Here is a 20,083-nt window from a genome sequence, read left to right as displayed (position 1 = left end):
ACACATACAACACATGCACACAAGCACCAAAAGAACAAAAAGCCTGGGCGTAATGGCTCATACCTTTAATCCCAGCATTCTGGTCAAAGAGGCAGGTGGATCTCTGAGTTTGAGGCCAGCCTGGTCTACATAGGGGGTTGCAGGCCAGCTGGGGCTATAGGGACAAAAAAAAAAAAAAAAAAAAAAAAGACCAAAAAAAAAAAATTATAATAGTCCAGCCTGGTCTCCATTAGCAAATCCAGGCCAGGGAAACCTTGTCTCAAAAAGACGGAGAAAAAAAAAAAAGAAATTTCATTGGGGCTGGAGAGATGGCTCGCCAGTTGAGAACACTGTTCTTGCAGAAGACCCGGGTTCGAATCCCAGCACCCACATGGCAGCTAACAACTGTCCGTAACTCCAGTCCCAGGGCATCCAAAAGCCTCTTTTGTCTTCCGAGGGCATTGCACAACACAGGTGCACTTACCTACATGCAGGCAATAACACGCATACACATAAAATAAAAAATAAGTCATAGGGGGCTGGAGAGATGGCTCAGTGTTTAAGAGCACTTGTTGCTCTTCCAAAGGACTTGAGTTGGATTCCCAACAGGCACATCAGGCAGTTCACAACTACCTGTAATTCCAGCTCCTGGGGATCTTGACACTCTCTTCTGGCCTCTTTGAGCACTGCGCTCCAATGACATACTCTCTCTCTCTCTCTCTCTCTCTCTCTCTCTCTCTCTCTCACACACACACACACACACACACACACACACACACACACGTTTAGAAACCCGAGTCACGGTGATGTTTGCTGATTATGGAGCCCCACCACACCGGAGGTTGAAACGTGCTGTGTTTTTCTTTGTAGACCTGAGCTAGTGGTCTCCTACTTGCCTCCTGGAATGGCTAGTAAAATAAACACTAAAGGTAAGAGGCTGCCTGTTTCTGCTTTCCTTCCCCATCAGGGTGAGAATTCACTTTGGATCAGCATTGCTCATGTGGCTGACTCACCCATTGCCATTGTGGGCTTCAGTTTATTTCTTCACTGTGAAGCTGCTTTACTTTATGGGTCTTTTTCTTTCTTCTGTTGCCATTTCATTGGAAGTTGATGTTTGCATCCTCCTTTGTTCATGTCACCACAGCTTTGTTGGCACTCATGTGGAGGATTTCACTACCAGTTTAATGCTTCAGGTTTCTTTGAAAAGAGCTAAACTGTATGACTTTTAATACTCTGCTTTTACAAGCATCCCTTCTGTGTTTTTGTAGTCTGCAAAGGTAACTTTGTACTTTGCCTTACAGCATTGCAGTCCCCAAAAAGACCTCGAAGCCCTGGGAGCAACTCCAAGGTTCCTGAGATTGAGGTCACTGTGGAAGGTGAGCTGTTCCCATCTCTTTCTTTTTTTCAAAAAATATTTTATGGGCCAGGCACGGTGGCGTACACCTTTAATCCCAGTACTTGGGAGGCAGAGGCAAGTGGATCTCTGTGAGTTCCAGGCCAGCAGGGGCTACATAGTGAGTTTCACGCCAGCAGGGGCTACAGGGAGACCCTGTCTCAAAAACACACACACACATAATTTTTATTTGTATTTATTATTTTTATGTGCATGAGTATATTACCTGCATGTAGGTGCACCTGTGTCGTGCAATGCCCATAAAGGTTAGAAGAGGGCATCAGATTCTCCTGGAATTGGAGTTATGGACAGTTGTTAGCTGCCGTGTGGGTGCTGGAAATCAAACCCAGGTCCTTTTAAGCAACTAGTGCTTTTGACCACTGAGCCATCTCTCCAGGTCGTGTCCCCCTCCCCCAATCTCTTTCTTGACTCTTCACTTTACCAATTGTATAAGGCCACTAATTCGTACACACTTGGGGATTTCTAGACTGATTTTGTGTGTGAAAAACTGTCTGTGACAGTATGCTGGCCTTAGGAATATTTCTTCTTTTTAATGTGTCTGTATGTGTGTGCACATAGTATGTTCAGTGTGCATTGTCATAGGACAGTTCAAGAGTCAACCCTCAGGAACACTGTCCACTTTGAGGCAGGACCTCTTATTGGGCTAGAGCTCACTGAGTAAGCTGGACTAACTGGCCAGCAAGTGCCAGCAATCCACCTGTCTCCACCTCCCCAGGACTGGGAATATATTCCTAGGTAATGGAATTCAGGTCCTCCTACTTACGAGAAGGGCACAACTACTGACTGAGCTGTCTCCCCAGCGCAGTTTTATGAGTGTTTCTTATTAAAACTGTAAAAGCAATTGAGTTCCAGGCCAGCTGGGGAGACTCTGAATCAAAAAGAACAACAAAAACCTCCAATGACCATGATACTCTGCTTGGAAATCTGCTTGGAACCACCCCCCCCAAGATACTTTTTCTGTAATGATAAAATGGCAGACAGCAGGACCTGCAAACACTCTTGTCTCTTTTCCTATTTGTTTTCTTAGTTTTTGGGGACAGAGTCTCCCTGTTAGCACAGCTGTCCTGGGACTTGCTATGTAGACTAGGCTGGCCTCGATCTCACAAAGATCCACCTGCCTCTGCCTCCCAAGTGCTGGGGATTAAAGGCGTGTGCCATTATACCGGGCTGTTTTTCCTACTTTTTGATGAAAGTTAGCTTATGGGTGGTTTGAATAGCAGCATGCTGAGTCAGGTAATTCAGCTTTGTTCTCAGATTTATTTGCTTCCCTCTGCTCCCACTGGGTGTGCCAGAGTACCATCTCTTGAAGTTCCTGGTATGAATACTACATAGTACCAGCAGCCTCCCACAGAATTCCCTCCTGACTCCATCTTGCCATGAGAATAGCTGCTTAGGGGATGCTTCCCATGAGCCTCGAGGCCAAGTGTGTATCAAGAGCCTGCAATTACTCCCTCTTAGTTGCCTTGTGTACTGACACAGAACCTATTTCCTCAAAGAAAGCGAGCTCATTAGTTACTAAGTATCTAATAACGAAGATCGGGACCCAGGTCCAGTGTCTTGCTCAGCACTGGCCACACTCAGTATACATCCTTTGCTGCTTTTGCAGAGGGTCTAACAAGGATGTTCCATACCCAGGGCTCTGACCCTTATGATCACTTATAAAATGCACCTCATGTCCCTTCTGATCAGAAAACCCACCCAGGAGCCAGTCCCACATAGGCCTGAGCAATGTGAGAATATTTGCATATGGCCTGGCAGCAGGATAGAAGGCCTTTCTGGAGGCAGAAGCCCCTCCTGCAGGATACTGGCGGTGTGTTTCCTTCTAGCCGTCCTGGGATCTCAGGAGCCTTGTTGTTATTACTGGCCAGAGTCCTACGATCAACCATATTTAGTTCCGATCAAGGTTGGGGGTGCTGGGGGAGAGGCAGGCAGGCTGCTCAGGCAGGCATACCCAACTGGAATGCCCATTTTCTTTTTCCTTTTATTTTTTTCATTTTATTTATTTATTTATTTGGTCTTTTTTTGAGACTGGGTCTCCCTATAGCCCCTGTTGTCCTGGAACTCACTAAGAACAAGCTGCCTTGAACTCTCAGAGATCTGCCTGCCTCTGCCTCCCAAGTGCTGAGATTAAAGGCATGCACCACCACACTCAGCCCTTGGAATGCCCATTTTCATTGGACTTTTTTCTGGTTTAACTTGAAATAAACACAGGGTGATTACAGCTTTTTTTTTTTTTTTTTTCCTCTAGGCCCTAACAACAATAATCCTCAAACCTCTACTGTTCGAACTCCTACCCAGACCAATGGTTCAAACGTTCCCTTCAAGCCTCGAGGGAGAGAGTTTTCCTTTGGTAAATGTCTTTTAATTCTTTATTTCAGCATGCTAAACAAAAGGAATTAATGCACAATTTCAGCAGGTTGGTTGACTTTTATTTAGTGAGTCAGTCTGTCAGAGATGAACATGAAGTCTCTAGAGCTGGGCTGCCTGCATTTGACTCTTAATTCTGCGCTTCCAATGAGCCAAGTGCAAAATGTGCCTGAAGATACAAATACTAGGACATTACATGTACTCAGAGCCAGATGTGGCACACAGTGGACACTAACCAACCTGGGAGAGTTACTTTGTTCTTTATTTCAGCACAGATCATTTCTTTATTAAATATTTTATTTTATTATTTTTCATTTTATGTGTATGCATGTATTGCCTGCATTTAGGTAAGTGTACCCATGTCGTGCAATGCCCTTGGAAGAGGCTGTCAGATCCCCTGGTACTGGAGTTACAGACAGTTGTTAACTGCCATGTGGGTGCCGGGATTCGAACCTGGGCCTTCTGCAAGAATAGTCAGTGTTCTTAACGGCTGAGCCATCTCTCCAGCCCCAGATCATTTCTTATCATTTCTTTATAGCCAGAGTATTACTGATCTAGTCCAATGATTGTTATATCCGGATTGAAAGGTAGGACCCAAGATAGAGCCATATTAAAAACTTAGGTGTAGCTGGGCGTGGTGGCACACGCCTTTAATCCCAGCACTTGGTTGGCAGAGGCAGGCGGATCTTTGTGAGTTTGAGGCCAGCCTGGTCTACATAGTGAGTTCCAGGACAGCTGGGACTACAGGGAGACCCTGTCTCAAAAAGACCCAAAAAAAAAAAAAAAAAAAAAACCCCAAAAACCTGTGTTTTTTTCTTTTTGAGACAGGGTCTTCCTGTAGCCCCAGACAGCGTGGAACTCACTATGTAGACCAGGCTGGTCTTGAAGTGACAGAGATCCTCCTGCCTCTGCCTCCCCAGTGCTGGGATTAAAGGCATGCACCACCATACCTGGTCCTAGGTGTTTTTTATATAGATACAGAATCATGTATATATAAGCTACAAACACCTAAAACAGAGGGGACGAATTGGGATGGGATATGTTCAACATGAAATACATAGTCTATGTCTGTGCCCTTGTGTAACATGGTAAGTACAGTGAGTATCCACAATACAGATGAAAACAAAGTGCCTTAAGTGTTTGTAAAGCCGCACAGTAAAAGACAGGTAAAATCCCTGCTGCCCCTCCTGGGAATCACTTGCTGATAGGTGCTGTTGTCTTCATCCACAGAGGCCTGGAATGCCAAGATCACAGATCTGAAGCAGAAAGTGGAAAACCTTTTCAATGAGAAATGCGGTAGGTTTGTTTGGAAACACTTGAGTATGAAGAACTCCGTAAGACAGGGCTGAAGGCAGCCTTCAAACACCTCATCACTGCAGATCTGTGGGTTAGCTGCCTTGTCTCATCACTACGGATATGTGGGCTAGCTGCCTTCCAGCTCATGTCTGCTTTACTGAGCACCAGGAATTGGAAGAATGTTTTCAAGCATTAAGATGAGCATGATTTCTAAATGAGGGTACTTAGTGGATGCAGAGTGCTGAGGGCCCTTTCTAGCCATGCCACAGAATGAGAGTTGCTGTGTGTTGCAGGGGAGGCTCTTGGCCTTAAACAGGCTGTGAAAGTGCCGTTTGCATTATTCGAGTCCTTCCCAGAAGACTTCTATGTTGAAGGTTTACCTGAAGGGGTGCCTTTCCGGAGGCCGTCCACATTTGGCATTCCACGGCTGGAGAAGATACTCCGGAACAAGGCCAAGATTAAGTTCATCATTAAGAAGTGAGGAGTTCAGGGGTGGGCAGGGGCTGTAGGTTGAGACTGCTACACTGTCTGGGACACGGACCCCTGGGTTTGCAGTTTAGTGGGCTGGGTATAGCTCTCCAAGAGGCCTGTTAATAGAGCTGGAGAAAGTGCTCGGTGGTTAAGACTGCCGCTGCACAGCCATGATGACCTGAGCTTAGATCCCAACTCCCTCCTAACAAGCTGGGCAAGTTCTTGAGCCTGTACTTCCATGCTAGGAGTGGGGGCAGGCTGCCTCGGAGTGAATGTGGGCTGCTGGTTCTGTGAGAGACCCTGTCTCACAGGAATATGAGCATGATAAGAGGATACCCGAGGCCCTCCTCTGGCACTGCACAGGTATAGGCACATACACCTGCACACGTGTGTACATAGGTCTCACATAAAATTTTTTAATGTTGTTGTATTTTATTTATTGGGCAGGAGTGGCTGTGTGCACAGGCATTTCCTGTTTCTGCTCTTGGGCCTGGCACTGACTCTTGTCTGGGAATGTCTCCCTTGGGAAGAAGAATGCAGGGAGACTACTATGACCACAGGGTTGGGAGGGGGAGGGAGGGCGGGATGGACACGGACACAGTTCCCGACTTAGGTTGCTTCTCCTGCTGTTGGCACCATGTGCTCATAGAGTTTCAGGGCTTTCACCTGTGTGTCTTCCCCTGGGCCGTTAATTTGGGTTAACCAGCCCACACCTTCTTCCTCTTGCTTATAGGCCTGAGATGTTTGAGACGGCCATCAAGGAGAGCACCCCCTCCAAGAGCCCTCCACGTGAGTGTCCCTGGAACAGCACCATGGCATTGAGCCCAAGGCAGGCTGTGGTTCTTTAAACAGAACTGCTTGTGCAATATTCGGCTCCACACCAGGGCACAGCATCAGTAGCAGCCTCACAGGCCAGCTTACAGACCTGCCTCATGACCGAATGCAAGCTCACAGCTTTGGTCGTTAGAGAGAAGTTTAACTCTTTGTGTTTTGTATAAACCCTAATCTTCAGTTTCTTTCAGGGAAAATAAATTCATCCCCCAACGTTAACACCACTGCATCTGGTGTGGAAGACCTCAACATCATTCAGGTGACGATTCCAGGTATGGCTCCTGTCTACATCCTAGCTGTGGGGTCCTTTCTGTTTGTTAGGATTCCAGAAGCCATCTGCAGTGTCCACAGTGCTTCTAATCCCTTGGGGCCAGCTTATGTGGTGTGCTGTTCTGTTTGCTATGCCCAGGCTATCCCTCTGTCAACCTGACTACATAGCACCTGCCTGAGCTTGGCTCTGCTCAACACCCAGTGTCTCTGTCCTTTACAAGTTCTCTATAAGGGGCCGCAGAGACTGATCAGTGGTCAAAAATGCTTATTGCTCTTGCAGCGGATCTGAGTTTAGTCCCCAGCACCCACATCAGGCAGCTCATAATCTCCTTTAAACTCATCTCCAGGGAAGCTAACACTATAGACACCCACACATATGGCATGCACCCCAACAGATTGACATACATACACATAATTTAAAACAATAAATCTGGGGGCTAGAGAGTTGGCTCAGCAATTAAGAGCATTTGCTGATCTTGCGAAGGACCCACACTACACTTCTCACAGCCATGTGTTATTCCTCCAACGGCTCTGACACCCTCTTCTGGCCTCTGTGGGCATGCACCTATTGCTTGTAAATACATGCAGACAAAACATGCACACACTTAAAATAAAAATAAATCTTCATAAAACTGCAGGGAAAGATTTCCTTAACAGAAATAAGGTTGTGCCATTTCCAGTTGATATAATTTTTTGTTGTTGTTCTGAAGACATTTTTATTGCTGTTTTTATATTTGGATATTATAATTTTTTAATGGTTATTTACCTCTTGGTGGTATTATGATTCAAGAACTCTGTGGGAAACATGCAGAATCAGATTTGCTTGGCATCTCAAGTTCCTTATGGCTTGGGTTTGCTCTTGACTGTTGTAGATGACGATAATGAAAGACTGTCCAAAGTTGAAAAGGCCAGGCAGCTGCGGGAGCAGGTCAACGACCTTTTCAGTCGCAAGTTCGGTGAGTTTGTGATAAGCCGGGAAAGTTCATTTTCATAGAATCCTTGCAGTAGATGTTCGTCAGTTAGCTATAAAAAAAAAAAATCAAGTCTTTTGTTCTGAAATTCTTTGATGATCAGTATCCAAACTAATAAAACTAAGGTTGATGGGTTGGAGAGATGGCACAGAGGTTAAGAGTGCTGGCTGTTGCAGAGGACCCAAGTTGGGTTCCCAGCACTTATACCAGGCATCTTACAACTACCTGTAACTCCAGCTCTAGGCGATCCAGTACTGTTTTCTGGCATCTAAGGACTCCTGCATTCACATACACAGGCATACACAAATACATAATTAAAAATAAAATCTTTTGCTGGGTGTGGTGTTTTGATCCCAGCACTCAGGAAGCAGAGGCAGATGGGTCTCTGTGAGTTCCAGGCCAGGGCTTCATAGTGAGAGCAGGTCTCAACAAAACAAACCCAGACAAAAATCTTTTTTAAAAATAAAATTGGGGGGTTGGGGATTTAGCTCAGTGGTAGAGTGCTTGCCTAGCAAGCACAAGGCCCTGGGTTCAGTCCTCAGCTCCGAAAAAGAAAAAAATAAAATAAAATTGGGCCAGGCCTGGTGGCTCACACCTTTAATTCTAATTCTCAAGAAGCAGAGGCAGGTCAAGGCCAGCCTAATCAACATAGTAAGTTCCAGGCCAGCTAAGGCTACAGAGAAAGTCTGTCTCAAAAACTGAAAGAAAAATTGAATAAGTAAATAATAAAATTAAGGTTGGTGTTTAAGACTGGTTGGTTATTTGGATGTGTGGTCACCCAGCTCCATGTGGTTCTCATGCAGGTGAAGCTATTGGCATGGGCTTCCCAGTGAAGGTCCCCTACAGAAAGATCACCATCAACCCTGGCTGTGTGGTGGTTGATGGCATGCCCCCTGGAGTGTCCTTCAAAGCCCCTAGCTACCTGGAGATCAGCTCCATGCGGAGGATCTTAGACTCTGCAGAGTTTATCAAGTTCACTGTCATTAGGTAAGTGGGTGTTTCCTGATAGTCACAGGTCAGGTGGCTAAGCATTTGGTTTGGGGTTTTTTGGTTTTTAATGTGTATGAGTGTTGAATGTATGTAAATGTACCTGTGTCCTGCAGTACCCTCAGAAGTCAGAAGAGGGCATCAGATTCCCCTAGAATTAGTGTTACAAATGGTTATTTTCCGCCTTGTGGGTGCTGGTAACTAAACCTGGGTTCTCTGGAAGAGCAGCCTCTTAACCACTGAACCATCTCTCCAGCCCTATTTTTTGGTTTTGGGGGGGTGGTGGTGAGGGAGGTCTCACTTTCTGTTCCTGACTTGCTGGTCTGGCACTTACTCTGTAGCCCAGGCTGGCCTAAAACTCAAAGAAATTTCCTGCTACTGCCTCCCAGGTGCTGCAGTTTTAGGCTATGCCACCACTGCTGGCTGAGGTGACTTCTTGAGATAGGATCTTGCTGAATTTGAACCCTCTATTCTCCTGCCTAACCTCCCAAGTGCTGGGATTACAGGTGCACACACTGTGCCTAGCATGAAACCATCTTAATTCTCTAGTTTTTGAGGTGAGAAATTGGCAGTCTATGGCCTATGGACCAACCCAGCTTCTCACCTTTTTTCTTGTTTTTGGTTTGGTTTGGTTTGGTTTGTTTTTTCATGTGAAACACATTTGCCTCCAACTCTTGACTACTTTTTAATCTTAATGGAAAATCAGAGTAATGGGGCCTACAAAACCTAAAATGTCTGCTGTCTGTCACAGAAGAATTGGGCCAGTGCCTCAGGGCTCGTGGCCGTGGACTTCTTGGGTCAGGTGCTGGCGCCTTCCCTGTGACTGGATCAACTGGCCTTGGAGCCCTCCTTATGACCTAAGGAGCAGTGGTGCCGCCTGCCCTCCAGCTGCACAATAAGAAGTGTCAACTATACCTGCTATTCTGGGAGGCTTGGGGCAGGGGGATTGCTACCAGTTCACTGCTAGCCTAAGCTACAGAGCAAGATGCTATCTCAAAGAAAGAATGGAAAGTGCTGAGCATGGTGGTACACACCTTTAATCCAAGCACTCGGAGGGAGGTAGATGCAGGTGGATATTTCTGAGATCAAGGCCAGCCCAATCTACATAGTGAGTTCCCAGCCAGCTGGGGTGACGGGGAGACCCTGTCTTTAAAAAGAGAACAGAAGCCAGGCGTGGTGGCGCACGCCTTTAATCCCAGCACTCGGGAGGCAGAGGCAGGTAGATCTCTATGAGTTCGAAGCCAGCCTGGCTGGTCTACATAGTGAGTTCCAGGACAGCTGGGGCTACAGGGAGACCCTGTCTCAAAAAGACAAAAAAAATAAAGAAAAATTAAAAAAATAAAATAAAGAACAGAAACAGGGCTGGAGAGATGGCTCAGCACTTAAGAACACTGGCTCTTCTTGGAGAAGACCCAGGTCCGAATCCCAGCACCCACATGGTACTAACAACTGTCCATAACTCCTGTTCTAAGGAATCCAACAGCCTTTTCTGTCCTCTGCATGCATTGTGTGACACGGGTGCACTTACACACATGCAGGCAATACACGCATACACATAAAATAAAATAATAAAATATTTTTTTACAAAAAACAGAAATAGAAAAAAAGTGTCACCTCCCTAAGCAGAAATCCCATGTTATCATAACCTCTTATTTTCTGCCCCAAGACTAAACCTGCCCAATGGGCTTAGCTCTCCTTCCCCACAACCACCAGAGACTTAGATGTCCACTCTCCCCAGAGGCCAGCAGGAAGCTGCCTTCCCTATACTGCAATCTAGCATGTGCTCCCCTCTGTTTAGGTATTCCTGTGTATGCTGTCTACCTGTACTGGTGATAGTCACATTACATATAACACATGACTAAATAGGCAACATGCATAGTGCATGTAACGTAACTACTGTAGATGACTAATATATGCATTATATATAATAAACATGTTAACAGAAGTGGACTCAACTGCTATAAAGTAGTGAGTAATAACCATTCTAATGCATAAGTGACATAAATTAACATATTAAAATGGCTAGATGTTCTTGTAGAATAAAAATAAAGTATTTCATCATACAATTTGTTTTTCTCTTTAGACCATTTCCAGGACTTGTGATTAACAACCGTGAGTATCTCATGAAGCTTTTTCTGGATCTGAGCATGTGGGAGGGAGGGGGGCTGCGGAGCAACCCTCAAAAAGAAACATCAGCCATGTAGTCTGAAGTGGAAAACAACAGCCACAGGAATTCAAGATAGCATGGGTCATGTGGGACCCGGTCTCAAAAAAATAGAAAGCCAGTGAATCTTTTTGTGAATGTCAGTTCTTGTATCTTCTGCCTAATTTCTAGTTTCTAAAGACCATTATCTTCTGAGCCCCCCAGGTTTATGTTTACAATGCTCAGTTTTATTCTTGTTTCTGTGCAGAAGTCTGTGAAGGTTTTATAATAACTGAAATTCATGATTCTGGTGGGATCCACCAACACTGTTAGTTTTCCTTCCACTCTTTTTTTTAAAATTACATTTATTTATTTACAGGGCTGGGGGAGGGTACATCCCAATGGTACATATGTGGAGGTCAGAGGACAGCTTTTGGGTATCAGTTTTCTCCTCCTGCCACGTGGGTCCTAGGATTGATCTCAGGTTGTCCGACTTGGTGGCAGGTGCCTTTACCTGCTGAGCCATCTTGCCCAGCCCCTCCCACTTTTGTAAAATAATGGCAATTATGGCAAAGTTGAAGCATTACCATAAAAACAGTCAAGTGTAGTGCCGGAGAGATGGCTTACCTGGTAAGAGCACTTGATGTTGTTGCAGAGAACCCCAATCTAGTTCCCAGCATCCATGTCAGGCTGCTCACAACCACCTGTAACTCCAGCTAGGTAGATCCAGCACCCTTCTGACCTCCAGGTACATGTGGACATACACAGACATAGTTTTAAAATAAAAATAGCACGGTCAAATGTGACAACATCAGTAAACCATCCTCTAACTGCCCCTTTTGTTTCAGAGCTGGTTGATCAGAGCGAGTCAGAGGGTCCTGTGATGCAAGGTGAGAGAAACAGGGTGGACCATAGTGCCCTGCATGTGTGGTGGCACCCTGCCTGAGTGGCTGAGCTGTTTCTGCTCACACTTGCCTGCTCTTGGGGGAGTTGATAACAGTGCACATCTACACTCGAACACACATGGACTGTCTCTGTTTCTTCCTTGACTGCCATGTTTGAAGGCCAGTAAAATATGTATAAGCTGAGCTGTGGGTCCTGGCTGGCTACCAGCTGTGGGCTGTACACTGTAAATCCATGGTCCAGGTCAGTCATGATGTCAGGAAGCCCAGGACCAGGTCCTAGAATAAAACCACTAGGAAGGTCACTGCTTTGCTTTTTTTTCTTTCTGGGTATGTTTGTGTACAAGTGTGGGTGCACCTGCTTGTCGAGGCCAGAAGTTGATGGGATATTTCACCATAGGGGTTTTTCTCCCCTCTTCTTCTTCCTCCTTGCCCTCATTCTAGGTTCTTTAAAGAGTTCAAAGCAACCTTCAAAAACTGTTCAAATAAGTCTTAATATGTTTCTCTTTAGAATCAGCAGAGCCAAGCCAGTTGGAAGTTCCAGCAGCAGAAGGTAAAGGGTGATCCTGGTTACTTGTGGAGATCTGGAGTGATTGACCATGCATTGATTAGGACAGGTTGGGCTCTGTGCTGCTGTCTGCTGCTTTGTACATTTGTTTCTAGGTGAATTGATTAGATTTGTAGCTCATGCTAAAGAACACTGCTGAATGCAGTCTCCAGACAGGCTTCTGCTCCGGCTTCCCCACTCTGTTCTGGGTGATTCTAGCTGCTTCTGTATCCTAAACTGGGTGTGGCAGTAAGTACACAGAAGAGCAGTGAGCTGGGTATGGCTCAGCAGTAGAGTACTTGCCTATTGTTTGCAGAGCTCTGGGTTCTATCACATACACAAAAATAAACCACATCTCACAGATGCAGCAGGTAGAGGACTTCAGTCAGATAGTTTCGTGTGGAACATTTATAGGCAAGCAGACTCACATCAATCATACAGCTTACCCTTGCCCTCCTGTTTCTCCTGCTAGAAATTAAAGAGACGGATGGGAGCTCGCAGATCAAGCAGGAGCCAGACCCCACGTGGTAGACCTTGTCCCTCCAGGGTAAGTCAGGATGCAGGGCCTCAAGGTCTGAATACAGGTGACCTGGGAGCTGCAGGCTGGGTTTTTTCTGTGTTTCTCACATGAATGCAGAAGTGCAGGGTGTGGTGACATTCGCTTTTAATCCCTGTGGGGGTTGGGAGGGGGAACCTGAGTTCAAGGCTAGCCTGGTCTACACAGTCCTACATAGGACCACATAGCCCCAGGTCACCCAGGGCTACACAATGAGACCCTGTCTGAAAAAAAAGAAAAGAAAAATGAAGAAGTGCTTGCAGTTAGAGGCTGGGCCCCATTGTTACAGACCTGCTCAGCATGAGTGGGGTAAGAGTGAGGATTGCATTCTGTTGTCCCAGCCTCAGGTGTGTCTGCTGAGGTTGTGGGCTCTTCCCAGTAGCCTCCCTTACCAACTCACCCTGTCAGGTGATGGTCTTGGGGTTCTTTTCTTTCTTTCTCTCTGGTGGCAGGTGTGTGCTATGAGGGTGTGGTACAGCTGTTATTAACCTCTTGCTTGTTTTCTCTCTGCTTCAGCCTCCAGTGTCAGTGGAGAAGAGCGTTCGGAACGTGACTGCCCCCACTGTGTAATATACTTGTATAACAGAAATACCTTCTATACAAACCTTTTTTTCTACTTTTAGATAGAAATGTCTACTTTTTCAGCAGTTCTGTGAATTGAACTAAAAAGAGTGACTGTAGGTGGCGTGGCTGCTGGCTTGGGATTATATTATAAGGATTTCACAGCAGCGCTGGAGAGACATGGGGCATGGCAGGGACAAGTTTTCTGTCGTGGGCGGAGCCATGGCTGCAGAGTCTTCCAGCCAGGGAGGATCCCTATGGGACAGCTCGGCTTCACCGCGAAGAGCCCTGTGTAGTCAGTGCTTTAGTTTTTCTATCGAATCATTTCCGTGACCTGCTCAGCCTTCCTCTGCCTGAGGAGGGCTGCTGTCTGTCTATGTGACTAAGCCTTTTCCTAAGCTCTCAATCATGGTTCCTCTGTGCCCACTGTAACAAGTGCACAGTGTCTCTGAGGCGCCTAGAGGACCTTGGCAGAGCCTCTTCCACCGTTACTTTGCCACAAGTAAATGCCGGGCATCCTGAAGGTCAGAGGTCAGGTATTCGAGCTTGGGCAGCTGGATGACACTAAAGCCCCTACCTGGAACCCACGACAGCATGGGGTGCTCTGGATGCTGCTTGGGTTGGGCCAGGTGGTGTCTCCTTGAATGGTTTCCAATGGTTTCCCAATGGGGTGCCATTGTGGTGCCATTGTGGTGATTGAGGTTGAGAAGCTTTGCACCGCCTGGGCTCACGCTCCATGCACTGGTCCTCCATGGGCTTCACTCAGGGCCCACAGACAATGGAAGCTGTCAGACAGCAGCTGCAAGTGCTGGAGGGGTGCCTCATAGGCTCAGTAGCTGCATCACACGTTCACATGGCAAACTTACCACATGGTAGCAGAAATAGGCATTTTTATGTGTTCCTTATATTTTACCTCAAATTAAATTGTAGATATAGGGTAATAAATAAAATCCATCCATGCCTTTCACATGTGAGCTCGTTCTTTCCAGGCTGTCTTCCTGAGTGTCTGGGGGTATAGGGGCTGGATGCAATGGGTACCAGAGGGCTGGCTGGGTGCTCAGGGCTCAGTCCCTTACAGGTCGAATGACTTTTTCTGGTGTCCCCACATTCCACCTCTTACCTGTGTTCGGGGACAGCAGAGAGAAGGTTGAAGCCAAGGTCTCACTGCAGGGAGAACCAGTTCCAAGTCCTCCACCTGGAAAACCCCTGCTGCCAAGACACATCCAAAGGAAGAACCAGTGATGCCTCAAAGGGAGCCTACCCTGGGACTCCTGCCCAGCCAGACTCCTTCTGGCCCTGCTTCTGCACAAATATCCTTTTGTGCTATTTTGAGACAAGGTCTCCCTATAGCCTCAGCTGGCCTCAAACTCAGTATGTAAACTAGGCTGGCCTCCATCTCACAGAGCCCTGCCTGCCTCTGCCTCCTGAGTGCTTGGATTAATGGCATGTGCCACTGTGCCCATCCTGGCAGTTGGTGCCTTGTGATATTCTGTACACACAGCCTCCTTCCCTAGCAGGGTGATCGCCTTAACCAGAGGTGACCTGTCAGCTGTCACTGTAATTGCCTGAGATAGCCAGCTCAGAGGGAGGGTTTCACGCATAGTTTGAGGTATTTCAGGGTGAAGCTCTGGCCTTGGGGACACTTACCATGTCATAGATCATACATGAGGCAGAATTGTCCCTGGGTTAGACACAGTTTGTTTACCAATGGGTGGTAGAGACACTGTGTTAAGAAGGGTCAGAGTTGTCAGTTAAAATTTTCCTGGACTGGGGCTGCAAAGATGGCTCAGCTGTTAACAGCACTGACTATTCTTGCAGAAGACCCAGGTTCAATTACCAGCACAATGTGGCAGCTAGCAACTATCCATAACTCCAGTTTATTTTCCTGGCCTGGGATTTTGGGATCAGGTAGTACTCGCCTACCCTGCACAGAACCCTGAGTTCAGTCCACATGAACCAGGCATGATGGTGTATGCCTAACAGCTCTCTACTTGGAAAGGAGGAGTTCAGCCTTTCTCCACTACATAATTAGGGTCAAGATCCATCTGAGCTAAATGAGACCCAATTTCAAAAAAGTATGATGTACACCTTTAATCCCAGCACTTGAGGGGCAGAGACCAACCTGGTCTACATAGTGAGTTCCAAGCCAGCTAGGGCTACAGAGAGACACTGTCTCAAAAAAAAAAAATAAATAAAGAGTATTAGAGTGGCATGTAGTGGCATTAAACTGTTCAAGAGACTGATCTGATGCAGAATTGTTCACAGTTGGAGGCCAGCCTGGGCTACAGAGTTGAGGCCCAACACTAATCAGGATTCCCAGCCACCTTCTGTCTACAGCCACTGTCTAGCACCCAGTGGCCTCACCTACCCCACCCTGCACACACCATCTTGTGGTTTGGTTTTGAGGAAGGCTAAGGGCAAAAACCTGACACAACACCAGTGTGTAAGGCACTTCCTGCTGTCTTTCTGCTCTGGGAACACAAGCTTGCATTCAGCTTTGGTACCATGTCCAGGGGAGGCCCACCTCCAGAAGTTTCAGTGTCAACATGTCACCAGCTGCGAGTTGTGCTGGCGGCTGCCTGTAAACAACCCCTCAGTACCTTGACTTATGTCCTCCAAGAAAAGAGCTCCATAGAGGTTAGCAGGCAGAACCACGTGTGGTGGTACACACTTGTAATTCCAGCACTCAGGCTGGAAGTAGGAGGGACAGAAGTCCAAGGTTATCCTCAGCTACATAGGGAGTTTGAGACTTGCCTGGGCTACATGACACCTTGTCTCCAAAATAATAAAAGCAAGTCTGCTTCCAAAATGTCAATTTGAAAGCCAAGTGCACTGGCTCGTCCCTGTCTTCCCAGCACTCTAGAGGGCTATGTAGAAGTTCAAGGTCCTTGGCTACATAGTGAGATCAGGGCTAGTTTGGGCCACGAGATCCTGTCTCAAAAAACCACTGATAATAAGGATGATTGTGGTGGGGTAGTCCAGGCCTGTAACCCTTGGACTTGGGAGGCAGAGACAGCATTCAGAGCCAGCCAGAGAAACAGTACAACCCTGTCTCCAAAAAGCAAAGTCTAGTACCTATTCACAGAGCTGTAATGTGTGGGCATCTTGAGCCGTGGCAGCTTCGTTGGCCTTTAGAAGGTGGGTTCAGTCCCATGGTGTGAAATGGCACACCCCAGGTCCTGCTCCACGTTCCTGTCTGTAGATGACCCACCCCAGCCCCGGCTAGCTGAGCTGCTGTCCTGGGGTTGCCCTGGAAGGTGGCAGGCTTCCCCCTGCCCTGCGTTCTCAGCTTCAGAGAGGTGGGGAGGCGACTGCTCTCAGACTTGGGTCTTCAGGTGGACAAGCAGCAGTTTGTAGAAAGGAGGAACCCAGGGAGGAGGCTTCCAAAAGCTGGCAAGATGGCTCAGCAGGTAAAGGCTGTTGCTGGTCAAGCCTAATTAATAGAGCTCCATTCCCAGGAACTACGTGTTAGAAGGCGAGAACCTGCTCCTCCAAGTTGTCCCTGGCCTCCACATGTACTATGGTGTGTGCGTGCGTAATAATTTTTTTTAAAAAAAACAGTCTTGGCTGGGGATATGGCTCAGTTGGTACAGTGCTCACCTAACATGGTCAAAGCCCTAGGTTTCATCGTTAGTACTATGTAAACCAAGCGTGGCCGTGGCGGCACAGGCCTATAATCCCAGGACTCAGGAGGTGGAGGCAGGAGGATCCCATGTTCAGGCTCATTCTCGGCTACATGAGACGCTGTGTCAAAACAAAAAACTATCCAACCAAGCAGCCAAGGTATATCCACCTGCCTCTTCCTCCCAAGTGCTAGGATTAAAGGCGTGTGCCACCATGCTTATTATTTTTAGTTTATGAGCATATTGCCTGCATGTGTGTAAGTGCACCCATGTCATGCAATGACCACAGAGGGGTCAGAACGGTGTCAGAGCCCCTTGCATTACGGATGGATGGTGTGTAGCTGCCATGTGGATGCTGGGAACCAAATCCAGGTCCACTGCAAAAGCAGCCAACACTCTTAACCACTGAGCCATCTCTCTCTGCAGCCCCAAAAGTATTTTATTTTATTTATTTATTTATTTTTTTGTTTTAGGTGATAGGATCTTTTATTTTGTATCCGCCTGCCTCTGCCTCCCAAGTGCTGGGACTAAAGGCATGCGCCACTGCGCTCGGTTTATAATCTTAATGTAGCCCAGAACTTGAAATTTTCCTGCCTCAGCTCCCCACAATGCCCAGCACTTGGAAGAGGCAGGTGGATCTCTGTGAGTTTGAGGCCAACCTGGTCTACATAGTGAGTTCCAGGCCAGCTGGGCCTACAGGGACACTCTGTCTTTAATAATAAAATAATAATAATAGACCTAATAATAATAAATGAAGATTACTTTCAAAACCAAGCTGGGTGTGGTGAGTTCCAGGCCAGCTGGGGCTATACAATGAAACTTTCCCCAGCTTCAGTCATACCTGGCATGGCTCACGTCTGCTAACTGCAGCATTTACCAAACCTCACCTTTCACAGCATCCCACAAAATGGGCACAAATGGCTGAGCCATTTTATTGAAAAAACTGAGGCTTGGGAAGCTTGAATGAGATTGCCAAGGGACAAGGCTAGGAATTGGGAGGTGGGGTCTGAATTCAAGAGAGCTGTGAGGCAGGCCCCAGGGTATACTGCCCCCAACCTGGATGTGTGCCTCTACTCAGCCAAGAGTGACAGCAGAGTGGTGGGACCCAGGGAGAAGGGAGGTTGCAGTGTTGCAGTTGAGGGGTGTCCTGAGTGGACCATAATGCAGCTGCCTCATGTCTTCCTGGGTCCTCAAGGTCCACCCTGACCAGCAGAACACATCTCTGATATAATTCTGCTGAGAAAAGAAGACCCAGGTATGCAAAGAGGTAGTGACCTGTGTTTCCACAGAGCCTGCTTGTCCTTTACCACCATGCCCAAACCCCAAATCCCAACCATGGAGCACTGCACAGCTGCTGGTCAGGCACATAGGTCAGGGGTCCAGTGAGAAACTGGGGGTGAGGCTGCTAGTCACAAGGAGCAGCAGGAGACGCTTAGACTAGACCTGTAAAGAACTGCCCATGATGTCCTTTTTTTTTTTATTTCCAGTCCTCCACTTTTTGCTTATTTTTTAAAAAATAATTGAGAATTTCATACATGCATATAAGGTGTTTTGATCAAATCCATGCCTCCATGCCCACTCCCTCCCCTCCAGCTCCTCCCATATCTCTCCAGCACTTTTTTCTGATAACTTCATGTTCTCTTCTTTTATTTATTTTTTTATGGGGCTTTTGGCTACTCTAACATTCCCCCTTCTGAAGAAGTAATCCTTTTAAGGATTAGATAAAAGCTCCCAAATATTTTTGACTTTTTTGGCCTCTGGAATGGAGTATGTTGCTAAGAGGCCTAAGGACATTGTGAGTTTTAGCCAAGAAACTGGCTACTTTTCTTTGGGGCCTTTTTATCCTAACTGCCTAGCCAATTCCTACCTCCTATTCTTATCACACCATCCTCTTGGAGAGGTTACCCAAGTTGCCAATAGGGAATCGGAACACAGACCACTCTGGCTTCTTCCATGCTGAACTGGGACACAGGTGAGGCAATTGGAGTACCCCTTCAGCGGGTCTATCTAAGACTCCCAAACTGCATAATTCTTATCTCAAGGAGGAAAAGAAAGTCTTTGAATCATGAATGGGAGATGTGAAGGAGAAGTAAAGGCAAGAGTAATTAATTAGCATTACAAGTTCTAGACAGGGACTAGAAGTCAGAACAGGGCAATTTTCAAATGTTCATGTAAGAGTCCATTGGAAGTTCTTGACAAGGGCTTCCAAAAGCATCCCTCTATTGGGTTCCTCCTCATTTTTCTTTTGTCTTCCAAGTCTGGACTTTAGGGTGATGGATTCAAGATTTGCTTTCAGGCATTTTGATAGCTCCTGGAGTGGTTAGAATCAGTGTCAGTTCCCTCTCAAAGACTTCTAGATAGGGGGAGAAAACAAATTTATCCATCATTTTAGAACAAAAGCTGGTTGTCTCCCTTAGCTACAGGTGGGCGGTACAGTATTGGAGACCAAGATTTGAAGTCTTACATCTGAGCAGCACTTTCTGGTTAGGAACAAAATCATCAATGAGAAATAATTGTCTAGATAACTTTTTATATAGACTTAAGCCTAATGTCTGGGTAGTGTAATCCCTTGAACTCTTAAATATACTGATGACTTTACTCTTGGTTCTACTTTCCTTTCGGGTGTTTAAGGCCATACAGTTGGCCCAAATCAATTTATTTTTACACTTAAGGTCATTTGAGGATTGTAGACTGGACATTGGTTCAGTCAATTTTGTGGGGTCTCCATGGCCTTCCTGAACAACAGGACAGGTGACACATAGTTACAGGACATTTTGAGAGATGTTCCATAGTCCCCTGGAACTTAGTCGACCTTGGAGGGCAAGGGGCAAAAACTGTCCTTTAAGTCTCTCTGACCACATTAGTATAGGCCTCAAACTATGGCTGTTAAACATCCAATAAGGTTAGTTCCACCAGTCTGCTACTTTTTTTTTTAATTTTAAAATTATTTATTTAATAACCACATAATTAGAAGAAGCATTTCATTACAACAGCATTGACATATTCAATAACAATTTCCAGAGCTAAGATGCATCTCTCAGTCTGGTACTTTTATTTTATGTGTATGAGTGTTATGCTTGCATGTAGGTAAGTGCACCCATGTCGTGCAATGCCCTTGGAGAACAGAAGAGGCTGTCGGATCCCCTGGAACTGGAGTTATGGACA

The 20,083-nt window shown here is 46.4% G+C and overlaps 1 protein-coding gene across 8 annotated transcripts in view; it reads left to right on the top strand.

Moving 5' to 3' along the window:
- Gtf2i (general transcription factor IIi) overlaps positions 1–14,262 on the top strand; it is an 84,945-nt gene extending 70,683 nt beyond the window's left edge. For all 8 annotated transcript variants that reach the window (XM_008851126.2, XM_008851121.2, XM_008851123.2 and 5 more), the window contains 14 exons: positions 850–908; positions 1,281–1,355; positions 3,642–3,743; positions 4,991–5,056; positions 5,350–5,533; positions 6,261–6,316; positions 6,550–6,630; positions 7,501–7,584; positions 8,403–8,586; positions 10,670–10,698; positions 11,578–11,619; positions 12,143–12,184; positions 12,651–12,725; positions 13,251–14,262. In XM_008851126.2, the coding sequence (XP_008849348.1) occupies positions 850–908; positions 1,281–1,355; positions 3,642–3,743; positions 4,991–5,056; positions 5,350–5,533; positions 6,261–6,316; positions 6,550–6,630; positions 7,501–7,584; positions 8,403–8,586; positions 10,670–10,698; positions 11,578–11,619; positions 12,143–12,184; positions 12,651–12,709 (1,063 nt within the window). In that variant the 3' untranslated portion in view covers positions 12,710–12,725; positions 13,251–14,262. The remainder of the gene's footprint in view (positions 1–849; positions 909–1,280; positions 1,356–3,641; positions 3,744–4,990; positions 5,057–5,349; positions 5,534–6,260; positions 6,317–6,549; positions 6,631–7,500; positions 7,585–8,402; positions 8,587–10,669; positions 10,699–11,577; positions 11,620–12,142; positions 12,185–12,650; positions 12,726–13,250) is intronic.
- The last annotated feature ends 5,821 nt before the right edge of the window (positions 14,263–20,083 follow it).

Source organism: Nannospalax galili, unplaced genomic scaffold (genome assembly GCF_000622305.1).
Source record: "Nannospalax galili isolate Female #2095 unplaced genomic scaffold, S.galili_v1.0 scaffold444, whole genome shotgun sequence".
NCBI lineage: Eukaryota > Metazoa > Chordata > Mammalia > Rodentia > Spalacidae > Nannospalax > Nannospalax galili.
The sequence above is the reverse complement of the archived record's forward strand: the minus strand, read 5'-3'. Positions and strand labels throughout refer to the sequence as shown.